The 15,755-nt window shown below is 41.2% G+C and overlaps 2 protein-coding genes across 5 annotated transcripts in view; one reads left to right on the forward strand and one right to left on the reverse strand.

Annotated features, from left to right (window-relative positions):
• FGD1 (FYVE, RhoGEF and PH domain containing 1) overlaps positions 1–13,395 on the reverse strand; it is a 72,315-nt gene extending 58,920 nt beyond the window's left edge. Inside the window, exon 1 of one of the 2 annotated variants that reach the window (XM_081941787.1) lies at positions 13,264–13,395. In XM_081941787.1, coding sequence (XP_081797913.1) covers positions 13,264–13,306 — 43 coding nt within the window. In that variant the 5' untranslated portion in view covers positions 13,307–13,395. Of the gene's footprint in view, positions 1–31; positions 823–13,263 lie in introns of those variants that run through there. The other variant, XM_081941788.1, reaches the window with a different exon arrangement.
• GNL3L (G protein nucleolar 3 like) overlaps positions 1–15,755 on the forward strand; it is a 45,557-nt gene that overhangs the window by 12,505 nt on the left and 17,297 nt on the right. Inside the window, exon 1 of one of the 3 annotated variants that reach the window (XM_081941816.1) lies at positions 13,678–13,819. The exons of 1 other annotated variant lie outside the window; for it this stretch is intronic. The gene's annotated coding sequence lies outside the window, so the exon portion shown is untranslated. Of the gene's footprint in view, positions 1–13,677; positions 13,820–15,755 lie in introns of those variants that run through there. One more of the 3 variants, XM_081941818.1, reaches the window with a different exon arrangement.

Here is a 15,755-nt window from a genome sequence, read left to right on the forward strand (position 1 = left end):
GAAACACCCTTCCCAGTCCTCTGGCGCTTACCAGCTCGGATTTGGGGCGAAGTAGTCGCTCCCCCTTCGATGTGATAGGAGAACCTCATGGCTTTGAATTGCTGGGAATATGATCCACTGGGTTCCGGACTGGGCATCCCCATCACGCTGGCTCTCTGCATGTCTGCACTGCCACCCCCTCCCTCCCTTCTTCAGTCCCCTCCAAAATCCCCCCGCGATCGCCCCCCAAACGCCAGGCTGCTTGAAGTCTCCATCAAATTGCCCCGACTTCCTTCAAAAAAGGGTCTGGATTCGACCTACTAGGACGTCGCTGGAGCCGGGAAGGGGAAGCGATCGGGGTGGGGGAAGGCGCGTGAAGGAGACGAGGAACCCAATGGATTGATTTCGTTGCTTTCTAAGACAGATCTTTGCAACAAGTCGGCACAGCTCCTGCAGGAAGTGTCGCCCTGGCCAGGCAGGAATGTATCAGAAAGCTTGTAGCTTATCCACGTTGGAGCGTCTGCTAAGTCCTCCGCTCTCCCACTCCCCTCGCTTCCTCCTCCTCTCCTCCTCCTCCTCCTCCTCCCGCTCTCTCTCCACACCGACTCCTCGCTGAGTGGGTTGGCTTTTTCGTACTGCAGCGCCAGGCGTTGAGAGCCGACTGCTTGCAAGCGGATTTCAATCCCAGCTCTTCGGATTTTGGCTTTTCTTTCTTATAACTGGATAGAAATGGGATTTCGTTAGCCACACACAGCCATGAATATCTCTTGGCTTTTACCGCCTCCCCGAGGAGGAGAGTATTGGGCTCCCCCCTCCGCCACCCCCTGCTATCCGCGAGGATATTGACAAAAGTCTGAAAAAGAGGTGTTGGCAATTTATGGAGGGTTGGGCTAACAGCTGCTGTTGGGAGAGAAAAAAAAATCAGCTCGTTTTGAACTCGGTTTACTTTGAGGTGGTTGGGTTTTCCCCCCTTCCTTTCTCTGTATAGTACCGCCTTTTTTTAAGCCTTGGGTAGGGCAAAAGGCAAACTTTGATCTCTGATAGCATTCAAAAGAAGTGCACATTTTTAATGTTGTGCGTGTCTGCAGATTATTACTATTATCTGCCAAAATCAACCCACTGCAGGAGGAAGGTCTCTTCATTGTAGGATATGGACCATAATCCACCATGCTGGTCCAGTGGGTTAGTAGGTTTTAAACTTCCCACTGACTGGCCCAAAGTTACCCAACCAGCTTCTCTGCCCAAGGGGCCGGGGGGGGGGGGGTGGTGGTGGTGGTGGTGGTGGTGGTGGTGGTGGTAGGACCTGGTCTCCCCACTTCTAGTCCAGCACTTGAACCATCATACTGGTGTTTTGCTTACATACACAACTTATCCATTTGGATGTATTCATTTATTTCTAGCCTCATAGTTGGAATTTGGGAATTTATCCTTCTCTCCTTTTTTGAACTTTCCAGTCTTCTCCAAAATGTTAAACCCTTCCTTTATTTCTCAATCTTGAAGCAGTCATGCAGTTTTCATAATATGCATGGGTTTTTTTGGTTCCTCTTTCAAGTAGGGTTCAAACTGTAAACAAGCCAAGATCAGATGTTTACTAAGTACTTTTACTTGTGTCTACATCAGAATCTCTTGGAATTTTTCTTTCTCAAGTATTTCAATGAAATTTCACAATTCTCAAATGTTTTCGACTCCTGTTGTCAGTTTTGACTTGTTTTTCCTCAAACCAGCTCCCAATATTAAACAGAGTAATAACAGTGGGTAGCAGAGCTTGATAGGGATTGTATGGCTTGAAATCATATTTGTGTATGTTTCAAATTAATTTCCCCAACCCGAAGAGAAATAAAAGCCGATGCTTATTATAAAAACTAGCAAAAAAAAAGTAACAAAATGCCTTTACATACACACACAAACGCACACCATTTTCTGTTCTACACAGGATGGAGAAAAAAAAACTCTGAAATATGCTTGCAAACCACTACAGCTGTGCTCAGTCTAAACAATGTAAAGGCACAGAACATGGTTTTTGCCAAGTCAGGAGCTACATGAGGAAAAGCAGCTCCCCCCCCCCCCCATCATGATATTAAAGCAGCTATCTTGATTTCTTTTGCTGCTGTGTGGAACATTTTTCTCACGCATCAGAAATCATCCTCCAAAATGGTTTCCTGGTTTGGGTTTTCAGGATTCAGCTATCCCATGATAGCTTTGGTTATTATGACTATAAGAATACATTGAACCACAAACTCATCAACTATATTCTGTGCTTGCATGTTGCACAAACCCAGCCTCTGGGGAATTCTGTTGAGTTCTGCACACTGAACCATTTGCTCACTTACTCCCCTCTGATCCATCCTGCTACCATCTTTAGGTAATTACCGTAACTATGGCATTCAGTGCCACAAAATGTGATGGTGCTAGCCACGAACAAGGTTGGGTTTAAAGGGTTTGGATCAGAGGTGGGTTGCCAATTTTTTTACTACTGGTTCGAGTGTGCCCCCCCCCCGTGCGCAGCGTGCTTGCGTGATGCTTCTGCACATGTGCAGAAGTGTCCAGGCGGGTGGGCGGAGCCTCCCTCCACCGCTACTGGTTCGGCTGATACGGGCCGAACCGGGAGCAACCCGCCTCTGATTTGGATAAATTCAGAGAAAGATGGTCAATCAAGAGCTGCTAGGATGAAGACTCCTCCGAGAGTCGGGGTCTCAGAAATATGCTTCCAATATCAATTGTAGGGGAACCAAGTGTCTTCTACATCACTTGTAAGTGCCGCAGAAACCCACAAGAAACAAAATGGTGGACTAGGATGGGTCTTGGTCTGATCCTGCAACACTATTACGTTCTTTACACTGTCCCTGGCAAATACTGGCTCAAAAGCACTTCAGAAAGGATGGCAAACTAACACAGCTTATAGTTTACTGATATGGACTGCACAACAAGTCAAGGTATGCCTCATCTAATCATACTTAATTAAATAAACCTTAACCAGTTATCATTACATGCTAAGGAGTAAATTATGTTTATTCTGGCCAAGAGCTGCGTTGTTTCCCTTCTTTTCCCCAATATCTCATGAATCCATAAAATGACAAATTGTGAGTAAGGCTGAATTTTTCCATTTGTTTTCTACTTTGTTTAACAAGCATATTTATGCTACTGTCTTATATTCCATTATGTATCCCTTAACTAAAGTTATTGGCTTACAGGGTTGTATGAATCTACAATGGCCACTCTTGGAAGTTTGGCTAGATGAGATTTAGTTACTAAAAACAAACTCAGGTTATAAAAACTGGTTTGCAGAAACTGAAAACCCATTAACATACTAAAATACTATAAGTGTTTTGTATAAATGCACTTTTATGTTAGGACTACAGGTCTAGATTGCAAATATTACCCAACGGTTAGATGCAAGCTGTGAACTAGAATTTTGTGCATCTATTTGTGGTATTGCTATTTAGTAGCTTTGCAGTTTAGGAGCCCCATTTTGCACTTCTAGATCTACAGTAATATCTAGGTTCACACACTGCGCTAAATTATATTATAATTTACCTGTTTTTATTCTTGTGCACGTGAGACCCTAAATACAATAGTGTTAAAAATATAGTTTATGGCAAATTTTAAGTTTATGAGCCCTGGTGGCGCAGTGGTTAGAGTGCAGTTCTGCAGCTACCTCTGCTGACTGCAATTTGGGAGCAAATCTCATCAGGCTCAAGGTTGACTCAGCCTTCCATCCTTCCAAGGTCGGTAAAATGAGGACTCAAATTGTTGGGGGCTGTAAAGCACTGTGAAGTGGTATATAAGCCTAAGTACTATAACGTATGGCATATATTGTTGTATAGAACTGATGAAATCTAGTTTTGAATAACCCATAGTTAAGCACGGCATTGCACATAGTGTGAATCAAATCTCTGAGTGCTTCTATGAGACACTGAAGTATTGCACTCTAAAGAATCAACAATCACACACTAACATTTCTATCCTATCTGACGAATTGACCAGAGATGGAAATTAACCTATAGCCAGGTAGGTTTTGTAAGCTGTAGCATCTGGTTCAAATTCCAGTTTCTGCAAAGCAAATTGACAGTACTGACTACTTGTGAGATTCACAGAACATACAGGTAATCCTCCACTTTTGGCCACAATTGAGCCCCAAAATTTCTGTTTTGTGAAATTTTAAGTGAGACATTTGTTACATGATTTTTGCCCCATTTCACAACCTTTCTTGTCACACTGGTTAAGTGAATCACTGCTGTTGTTGAGTTAGTGGCACGATTGTCAAGTGAACCTGGCTTTCCCATTGACTTTGCTTTCAAAAGGTGACAAAAAGTGGTCACACGACCCTAGTAAACTGCAACCGTCATAAATCTGAGTCAGTTGTTAAGTGTCTAAATTTTAATCATGTGACCATGCTGCAATGGTCATAAGCGTGACAAAGTCATAACTTGCTTTTTTCAGTGTCATTGCAACTTTGGATGGTCACTAAACGAACTGTTGTTAAGTTGAGAATTGCCTGTTTAGAGTTTTGTGTGTTTGCGTAACAAAATCCAGACAATTACTCCAAAGAGTTACAGAGAACCAATTTATTATTTTTGTGCTTCTAGACCGCCCCCTCTCCCAAAAGGGACTCGGGGCGGTGTACAGTCCATGCAAAGAATACATCAGAATACAATAAATAGAAAAATTAAATATGTACAGTTAAATATGGAGGAGGTTAAAATAGAGTTAAAAGGAACTGTACAGCCTTTGCTTGTCATCTAGTGGCCCTCCTGAGTTTTGCAATCCAGATCTGGTAGTCATAATCATTGGCTATGGGAGGCAAGATGGTGCTGCATACAAAAGCTCTTCCACAATTCGCAATGGTGTGGGAGTTGTGGATAACTGTAATGGAGGTTTGTGGAAGCTCAAATCAAAAATATACTTTGGTGTAAAAACCCATGTCTTTTTCTGTCTCTAATTCCGGACATGATACCAGTCATTTAAATTTCTCTGCCGTTGGATACTTAGATGCTGCTGCCTGCTCACTTAACAAGGACACATCTATGTCCAGGGATTCTCAAGCCAGCAAATGTATCTCTGACCATCCTCCCTGTTTCTGTGGCTTTTCTAGATTCTTCTTTTCCCAAATCCATTTGTCTCCCTTCCAAGAGACCCAATTCCAGCATCTCCCTCTCCAATTTTAAGTCATCCGATCTCTCAGAAAAGGGGACAGAAGATGTATTTTGGCTTGCTGGTCTACAGTGGCCAAGGTGGATCTTCAGAAACAATGTTTAATAGAGCTATATATCTTTTCTCTGTAAGAGCTCTTCTCTAGATCTGAGCTGCTGAATTAATTTCCAGCCAGGGAAAGGAATCCAGGGTATTTCCTGTTCTCTCTAAACACATTTAAAATCTTTTTTGATCCTGTGTCTTTTCACATATTCAATCGTTTGATAGCACAAAAAAGAGGAGAGCCAGATCTAAAACCAGGCATTTTGGCTAGTTGCATCTCCCATTTTCCCATTTATTCACATCATTGTCTTCTGAGATTGCCCAGTTTTACACATCTTTAAGGTCTACATTTTCAAAAGTGTGAATTTGTTTATTTTTAATCAACATTATAGAGACAACTCATATCACGTTGTTTTGAGACATTATTGGATTCACACATTGTCTTAAGTTATGTTGTTTAATGATAGTTTATGGAATGAACCACAATTAGTTGGGTTCATATAAAATGCTAGGACATAAACTGAACAAGCTTCATTGACTATGTTTTAAATTACATTTTAGCTTTTTATATTTTGTGGATATAGCCAAAAGGGTTGGGCTTATGCTACAGCGTCTTTCATAAACCAGGGCAAATGGTTTAAGTGAAGAAGCCATACTGTGGTTAAATTTACCAAAGAAATACATGTTGGGCAAAGATCGCTACTATGGCTTGGTGCACTGCGCAAAGTCAGTCAACTGTTTCATGGATAAATGTTTCATTTTTAGGAGAGGAAATATTAGCATTGCACAAAGTTACTCTCTTACCATTGTATTAATATTTATTAAAGATCTTTAATGGTACTAGTTACTAAGAAGTTATCTTGTCACTCACTCACTTAGTCACACTTGCTAAGCCACCTACAAACACTTCCCAAAATTTAGACATCACGAACCACTCAAAAGCTGACATATAAATGCTAATAGCGCACTTCAATCTCTGCTTCACCACACCCTCCAAAGAACAGGCGTATGATTATATCCCAGGCCTGCTTCATGCAATCTCTTCTGCAGAATACTTGCAAATCATGTGGATTCCTATAGCCAACACACAGACAAAATACACCACCATTTCTTTCCCTTTCCCTTTCCCTGTTCAGAAATGTGCTCTCTCCCAAACGATTAATATATCCTTTAATCAGCACACAGTTTTGTCAAGTGAAGGCTTTCCATTGTACAGCAGATTCTCTCTCTCTCTCTCTCTCTTTTGCCATAGTGATGATCATTTTGGTCATTTCTGGCTTTGTTCAAATAATATGCTTACCCATAGTCAACCAAGCCTTCCTTTATTCAACCGCATTGTCTGGATTCACTGGATATACGGACCCATTGATTAATTATAGGGGCTAGGTTTGCACTGCAAACTAAATTAAAATGTGTTTGGCTATTGTGTGGCTTAATGTGTTATAAACATAGTGAAAGTGATTGGGACATGGTCAGCCTAAGCCAATGGTGGTTTATTCTACCAATCACAAATAAGATAATCAAGACTTAACAGTTGTGCCATATGGTCATTGTGTTGCTATTATCTTTCCTCCTTCCATCTTTACTTCCATGGAAAATACTATTTAAAAAATATGTGAATGAGGCAGAGGGATTGCACAATTAAATCCTGCTTTAGAAATCCCCATTGTGGCCAAAATCCATTAAGAAATGTGATGTTTCCAGATGATGACTCTTGCACTTACCATCTTTACTTTTAATAAAGATACACAGATCATATTAATTATGCTCAATTACTTGTGTAACTGTCTAGCTTCTAACTCCTCTCTGCCTTTCAGTGCTGTGCTACACAAGCAAATTGGGTTTCATTCACTCAACACACACATAATCACAGAAGAAGACTTGGCTGCCACTGAACACAGAGACATTTTTAAAAAAAGCACACAAAAAGACTGCTTTCAGCTTACAGACAGCGCTGGTTTCTTCTCAGTAGGATAGCAAAATCTTATAAATCCAAATAGAAAAGGGTTAAATTGCCTCTGAATCGTCTCCCAATAACCCTTCAATTCTTGGTAGAAGGGGCTGAGGTCATGTCAGAAGCTTTGGTTCCAATTGCCAGTCTCGTGGCCTCTTCCACTTCAGCACTCACTTCTCTGATGAATCCCTCACATCCTGCTTTGGATTATTTGTTCCCAAGCCAAGAACAGCGGTTGCAGAATAGCCTATCAGAATAACCAATGACCTGAGCTTCTGATGGCCTCTAATGTCAGCTTGCCAGAGCATGGCGCCTATGGAGGAGGAGATAGGAAACTGAATTTGGTTTTCAGAGGGGACTTCTAAGCAGTTCCGGATAACCCAATTCTTTGCTACAGTCTTCCTTGTTCACTGGGCAAGACTTCTGCAGGAAACTACTAGCCAAAACGATCAAGATACTTCCTACTCTTATGTCCGCTTCTTAGAAAAGCATAAAACAGCATGAATGCATCCACTCTGTTTTTATTATTAACAACTAATCGGCGAGATAGATTAGGTTGAAATGTCCACTGATCATCTAGCTGAAGCACATTGGTCGGCCTAGGTTTGCAATTTAATTTGTTAACCAAACCTTCCCTCAATTGAACTTCATCTCCTGAATCTATGTCCTCCAGGATTTCTACTCTGGAGTAATTATGCTTGGAAATTCTGCAAGTTCATGATGTTTGCTGAAGAGTTGAGTAAAATATTGGAAAATGAACGGAAGCCTTTTGTTTCAAGTCAAGGAGAAAAGAATCGGGAAGGACCGATATACCTGTCTGCGGTAACATCTCTGTAGTGATGGTCAGGGGGAGATATGGTGGGCCGCCATCAGGAAAGGTAGCCTTGATATTTAATCTTGAGCCAGTATGCTCAATCTAATGATAGATCGCTCGTTCAGTATCCAGTTGCTATTGGATGTCATGTTAGTCTATACCAGAGGGGGGTTGCTCCCAGTTCGGCCTGGTTCAGGCGAACCGGTAATGGCAGTGGCAGGGGTAGTGGCGGTGGCGGGAGGCTCCGCCCACCTGCCCAGATGCTTCTGCGCATGAGCAAGCAAACCAGTCGTAAAAAAATGGAAACCCACCACTGGTCTGTACAGTAATAAAACTCCCATAATCTGCCTTACAAAAATCCAGTTGGCCATGGAGGAGGGGGGACTGCATTCACAGATGTCCCCATTTGGATTTGATGTATGGCATTTGCCACAACTCCTAGGGGCTTCTGTCCTTTCGCAAGGCCCTAAAAAGCCAGTGCTTCTTGAACATTGGGCTACAGAATGAGATGAGCCAATACAGGCTGTATGACTTAGATAATGGGTTCCTACCAACTGGCCCACAAGAAACATATGTGGAAGGAGGGGGGTAGAACTTTGGTGGTAGTTTTAACGGACAGCATATCCATTTTAAGCTTGAACTAAAAGAATAAAACAGGGGATGAGTAAGACATAAGCTACTCTGTGGAATGCTTCCTTCCCTCTCCCCAGAGCTATTACTGCTAATTTCCTGAAGAAAGAGTTCTATACAGAACCATGTAATTAAAATAAATACCATTTATGTGACCTGTAAGCTATTTATAGAAGCCAGTAATCCTAAAAAGTAGAATATCTGTATTAAAATTTGAAACCAATCAATGGGTAACATTTACAGATATAAACAATGAGCCTTTTTAAAAACTAAATTGATCCAGCATAGAGTCCCTATTTTATTGTTTCTGTTTGAGAAACTTGTGATCTGCAACAGCATTCTGGCTTTTTCTTTTTCTTTCTTTCTTTCTTAAAAGTAATCAAAGCTGTCCCATAGCCTTCTTGGAATTGTAACATTTTGGAAGAGGCTCCCATTTTAGCCTACAAGGTTATGATGTGCTGCAATAACATGGGACAGCAGCCATTAAAACAAGCCACATCTGGCAACTCTCTCTGTAACCCAGAGCAAAGAAAGCTATGTCCTAATTCTGTGGTATTGCAAAGAGCCCTTTATTCTCCTCCAAGTTATTTCCATCTATAAGCCTTCACATAAATGCACATTTGGCAGCTTGTCTGAGCTTTCTCAATTGGCAGTCTGATTATTCGCTTGCGTTCTATTTTTCCCCTCAAATTATTCTGAGTCACATCCTTATACAGACAGTTGAGATTCTAAATGGTACAACTCATGCACTAGTCCCACGGGGCAAGGGGGGAAAAAAATCACATTTCTAGAGTTTGAAATCATGGGGAACAGAACTTTGATTCCTCTCCTTAAATTATCTTTCCAAGTGGTCACAAGCACAGAAAGTCAGATCTGCAAGATTTCTATAGAATACAGGGAGTCCTTGACTTACGGCCATAATTGAGCCCAACATTTCTGTTGCTAAGCGAGACAGTTAAGTGAGTTTTGCCCCATTTTATGACTTCTCTCGCCACAGTTGTTAAGTGAATCACTGCAGTTAAGTTAGTAACACGATTGTTAAGTGAATCTGGCTTCCCCATTGATTTTGCTTATAAGTAGTTGCAAAAGGTGATCACATGACCCCACTGCAACCGTCATAAAAATGAGTCAATTGAGAACTGAGGATAACTTAGAACTGAGGAGAAATTTCCTGACAGTTAGAACAATTAATCAGTGGAACAGCTTGCCTCCAGAAGTTGTGAATGCCCCAACACTGGAAGTCTTTAAGAAGATGTTGGATAGCCATTTGTCTGAAATGGTATAGGATCTCCTGCCAAGGCAGGGGGTTGGACTAGAAGACCTCCAAGGTCCCTTCCAACTCTGCTATTGTATTGTATTTGTATAATTGCCAAGTGTCCAAATTTTGATCACATGACTATGGGAATCCTGCAACTATCATGTGTGAAAAATGGTCATGTCACTTTTTTCAGTGCAGTTGTAACTTTGAACGTTCACTAAATGAACCGTTGTAAGTCAAGGACCACCTGTACAGTAAGCAGTGGTGAGATTCAATTTTTTTAACTACCAGTTCTGTGGGCGTGGCTTGGTGGGCGTGGCTTGGTGGGCGTGGCAGGGGAAGGATACTGTAAAATCTTCATTCCCTCCCCACTCCAGGGGAAGATTACTGCAAAATCCCCATTTCCTCCTGATCAGCTGGGACTCAGGAGGCGGAGAATAGATGGGGGAGGGGCCAGTCAGAGGTGGTATTTCCCGGTTCTCCGAAGTACTCCATTCTCCGGTTCTCCAGAACTGGTCAGAACCTGCCAAATACCACCTCTGATGGTAAGTCTTGTTCATTGCAAAGTGCAGTTCTGGGCCAAAATAGATACACGAAGAGGATTCTAGGTCTTGAGGTGAGGATAAATTAAAGGAATGTAAACATTTGTCTAAAATGCTTTGGCAGGTTCTGCATAGAGCAAGTTTGATCTAGCAGCTAAGACGCCAGGCTAGAGGCCTGGAGACTCTGAGTTCTAATCTCCCACTTTAGGCATGAAAGCCAAATGGGGGGACTTTGGGCCAGTCACGCACTCCAAGCCCAACCCACCCCACCCCACAGGATTCTTGTTGTGGAGAAAACAGGAAGAAGGAGGGGTATTAGGTATGTTCGTCACCTTGAATTACTTTTAAAAATAATTAATGCGGGATTTTAAAAAATCTAAAATAAAACATTTAAACATGAATGATCTGAGGCCCCTTCTATCAGGATGAATTCTCTGATCGCCTTTTTCCCAAGCTATCATCTTACATTTCATCCACACAGTATGAGATGGGCCAGCTGGCCCCATTTTGGCAACTTCCCTCCATCCTGCATTCTCCTTTAAGACAGTTTGTGAGAATGGTAGTGCAGAAAGAGTACAAGCCTCCCACAGTATGAGAATATATTCTGTCGCCAGCATCCTGGGGCCATGTAGAGCTATTTGGGGATAGCTCCTATTATCCCCACCCAGCATCATCATTATCCATGCAGAGCTATGGGATGATTGAAAGGAATAAAAATTTTTTATAGTGCGAGGTGGTCCAGGTTGTTTGCTCAGAATTGGAAAGGATGCTTATATAAAACAGGGAGATGTAATTATCGGACTTGTTTCCGGTTGGGTTTTTTCTCATGGGATTTTTCTGCTGTGCCTTGAATGCCTGCATAGCAAGTCTTTCTTTCCCCAACCCAGGCATGCAGGTATAGAAAAACATCACCTGTTGAATATTTGCTTGTTAGAAAAATGCCAGAACAGATTACATCAAGGGCCTATTAAGCCAAAATCTTATTCTACACTGATAATTTCTGTCTCCCAGAAAACGGTATTGGACGGTAAGCTGACTCTGATATATTATGTAAAGCTACCAGAATCACTAATCAGCAAAAAAGTTACTTTCCATAAATTTAAAATCATCTGAATTAGGGCTGCTATATTCTTTTTTGAACTGGTTCAAACATGACATTAAGTCATGCTTTTTAAAATTTACATGCAGTATGTATCTGGCCAACTGTGATTTATTCAACAAACATATTTAAGCAAAGTATGACTTAGTGTATTATGCAAATAGTCTCTTTACTCTTCCCATCTATAAACTATATTTGATGTCCGTAGATTAGGGTACACTTACTCAGATCTTTACGCCATACATACCGGCAGGTTTGGTTCACATCACATCCAAAACTGCCGTGAAGTTTGTTTGGCTTTGGTTTTTAGCACATTATTTTAACCCGACTATTATTGTTTGTCAGAATAATTTATGTGTGCCATATGGGAACCAAACTAATTGTGATATACAGTAGTTTATAAATAAGCTACATTTCAATGGGTCCTATAAACACAACGTGACCTTTTTTGTAGATGCTTAAATAATATTTTTTCTGTCTCACAAACATTTTGCAGGCACTGTGTAAATACAGAATGTGAAATGGGAACAGAAAGAAGCCAAGAAGAACAGTAGCTTTTTTTCTACAGTACTACCTGGGGTGAAATTCAGCAGGTTCTGACAGATTCTGAAGAACTGGTAGTGGAAATTTTGAGTAGTTTGGAGAACAGCAAATACCACTTCTGGCTGGCCCTAGAGTGGGGTGGGAATGGGGATTTTGCAGTATCCTTCCCCTGCCACGCCCACCAAGCCACGCCCACAGAACCAGTAGTAAAAAAAAATGAATTTCACTACTGAGTACTACTCTGTTTAAAATGACTCTCATCCTGTCGAGGGCTTTTCAGATGTCAGTTGTTTTTTTAACTCTAAGGAATAAAATGCTGCTAGCAGAGCAGGTTATCTGAAATGGTACAGGGTTTCCTGCCTGAGCAGGGGGTTGGACTAGAAGATCTCCAAGGTCCCTTCCAACTCTTTTATTATTCTAGTCTAGCCTAGTCTAGTCTCTAGTCTTCAGTCTCCAATCAGAGTTGATCAAAACATCTAATGTTTTGCATGACTACCATCTTCTTGTATCCCAAAAGGCAAGACTGAATCTAAACTTCCAGGAATGCATACAGAGCCATCCCATTCTGTACACAAACAATGCACTTATTTCTTCAATTGTCTCTGGGCACATTCAACAAATCCTTGCCTCCATTCAGGCAGCTGATCATTTTTCACCCTTAACACAAATTTCCAGATTTATTCCATTTATACCTCATTTCTTATCTCACTTTTTTTCTCTTTCATTCCTTTATTATTTTATATGTTCTCCATAGGAATATGAGCCCACGCTTGAAGATGGCAGGTGAGATCCTGCCGAAACGTTGCAAAGACAATCTCAACCTTACACGGGAAAAGACCCGAATACAACAAAACCAGCATACCTACACCCGTGATATATATATGTGTGTGTGTGTGTGTTGTGTGTGTGTATGTGTATGTATGTATGTATGTATGTATATTATATATATATATATATATATATATATATATATATATATATATATATATATATATATATATATATATATATATATATATATATAATGTTGTATTTCTGCTGATAAAGGCATACCAGGGGTTGTAACACAAATACATACATACATACATACATACATACATACATATAAATTTTGCATCAGTTTAATATTTTTCCCATTAAGAGTTAAAAACTCTTAAATAAACGTAGCTGTAGATACTTATCTCAAAAACACATTTTAAAATGCATTTCACTACACTGTCTTGGATTGACAGTAATACTGCATAGGTTTACCGCCAGAGATGGATTCTATATAGTTAAAGGAGTTTCTCTGCATTCCAGATCCTTTGTTGGCCGTTCCACTAATCCAGCCGCTTCCTTTGTACAAGGCAGGATAATGAGGATATATAATGAGATCTGGCAAAACATAACTGCACATTCTCTAGCGCTCATTTGGAAAACTAAGGCATTTCTAAATGCTGCGTAATTGCATACACGCGCGTCATGTGAAATCGGACATTATCTTCGCGCAAGCACTTTAAAAACCACAGAAAAACAAAATCCCTCTCCTCGCCAGTCTGCTTTGTTCCGAGCCCTACGAGGGGAAAAAAACAAACCAACCCCAAGCCCACCTTTATGCAAACTCAGCACAGAGGGAGGAGGGGAAAGGGAGCGGGGCGGTCCCTAAGTTCCAGGAAGGCGCAGGCGCGTCAGCTCCAAGCTCTTTGGGCACGCGCAGGAAGCCATGTGTCCCGTTTGCTAAGCTTCCCGACTTCGGCGGAGGTGTTTTTGGGTGAAAGCCTTTTGCCGTTGAAAGACTCCCCCGAGGGCCGGAGGGAACCCTGAACAAGTAAGAGGGTCTGGGGGGTGGGGGGGAGAGCAGATGTGTGTGTGTGGGGGGGGAACCCTCGTGATGCTGCCCCAGAATAGCATCGAAAGTGTGATAAGCGGGGTGGCATGTCAAAGCAAGTTTACTGCGGAAAATTCAGCTTTAGCTAGAGGGGAATGGGTACCTGTGCTGTGCGTAAGGGGGGGAAATGCAATGGAAATACCTCGCTATTTGGAAATTCTAAATTTATCGGATTTGAACAATCTGATTCTACAAAAAACCACCCTACTTGGAACAGCTTCTATCCTCCGACGTTACCTTAACAGTTCCTAGGTCCTTGGTTAGGACTCGAGCTGTTGAGCTAACAACCAGCCCCAAAGGCTGTGAATCTCACCAAAGATTAACATCATCATCATCATCATCATTATCATTACAACCATACACATCGCAATACCAGGTGATAGCAGGGTCAACGAGAAGGAACATGAAAAAATCGCGAAATACCAGGACTTAAAAATTGAAATTCAACGATTATGGCACAAACCAGCAGTGGTAATTCCAGTGGTAATTGGCACACTGGGTGCTATTCTAAAAGCACTGGAATTACATTTAAAACAGTTAAAACTTGACAAAACCACCATCAGTCAAATGCAAAAAGCTGCACTGCTTGGATCTGCACTGCTTGGATCTGCACGTATATTACGTAAATACGTTACGACGTCCTAGGCCCCTGGGTGGGGCCCGACTAGTAATCAATGCCAAATCCGGCGAAACAACTGGCCGCTGTGATACAATCGTATTATTATTATTATTATTATTATTATTATTATTATTATTATTATTATTATTATTATTATTATTATTATTATTAATAATAATAATAATAGTAGTAGTAGTAGTAAAAAACATTCTGATTCTACAAAAAACCACCCTACTTGGAACAACTTATATCCTCCGACATTACCTTAACAGTTCCTAGGTCCTTGGTTAGGACTCGAGCTGTTGAGCTAACAACCAACCCCAAACGCTGTGAATCTCACCAAAGATTAACAACAACAACAAGAATAATAAAAGGGGATCTTAGTCTAAGGAGATTCTCAGTCATCCAGGTAGGTCATGGTTGTCCCAAAGGTGTTTTTTTCCGAGAGGCTGAAGAAGCTTCTTGGATGAGAAGAGAAACATCTTCAAAGAAAAAACAGAAAGTCCAGTTGCCTCTTAGGGGGGAAAAAAAACACCTTTGGGACAAACGGGATCTTTGTAGACATTAGTGGTCAGGACTGATACCAACACGTTGAGTATTATTAGCTGGAGAATCTGCGGAAGAATTACCATTTGATTCTCCTTTTATAAATTGGGTGGAAGATGCCAGAGGTGGGGAGGGGAGGGATTTACTATCTTTGATCATTATGGCTCTTTGAAAATAAGATTTGTGTACTCTACTTGTACTCTTTATTCTTGCATTCATATCTTGGTTTTTCTCTCTGAGACCTTAAGGCAAAAGATACAGATAATAACGTTCTGTAAGGTAAATTGTGGACTGTGATTAAGTGTTAGTTACCAGCTGGTGAGCTTACCAACCAAGTGGGAATTTGAATCAGGAAATTTAAATCCTTCATCCATATCCTAACACTTCCATCAAGGTGCCACTACAGGTAGTCCTCGACGTATGACCACAGTTGAGCCCAAACTTTCCATTGCTAAGCAAGGCAGTTCTTAAGTGAGTTTTGCCCCATGTTGCGACCTTTCTTGCTACGGTTGTTAAGTGAATCACAGCAGTTGTTATTAAGGTGGTTGTTAAATGAATCCGATTTCCCCATTGACTGCTTGTCAGAAGGTTGCAAAAGGAGATGACATGATCCTGGGACACTGCAACCTTTATAAATACATGCCAGTTGCGAAGCATCCAAAATTTGATCACATGACCATGGGATTGCTGCAGTGGTCATAAGTAAGAAAA

Source organism: Natrix helvetica, assembly GCF_964273705.1.
Source record: "Natrix helvetica genome assembly, chromosome: 1".
NCBI classification, from domain to species: domain Eukaryota; kingdom Metazoa; phylum Chordata; class Lepidosauria; order Squamata; family Natricidae; genus Natrix; species Natrix helvetica.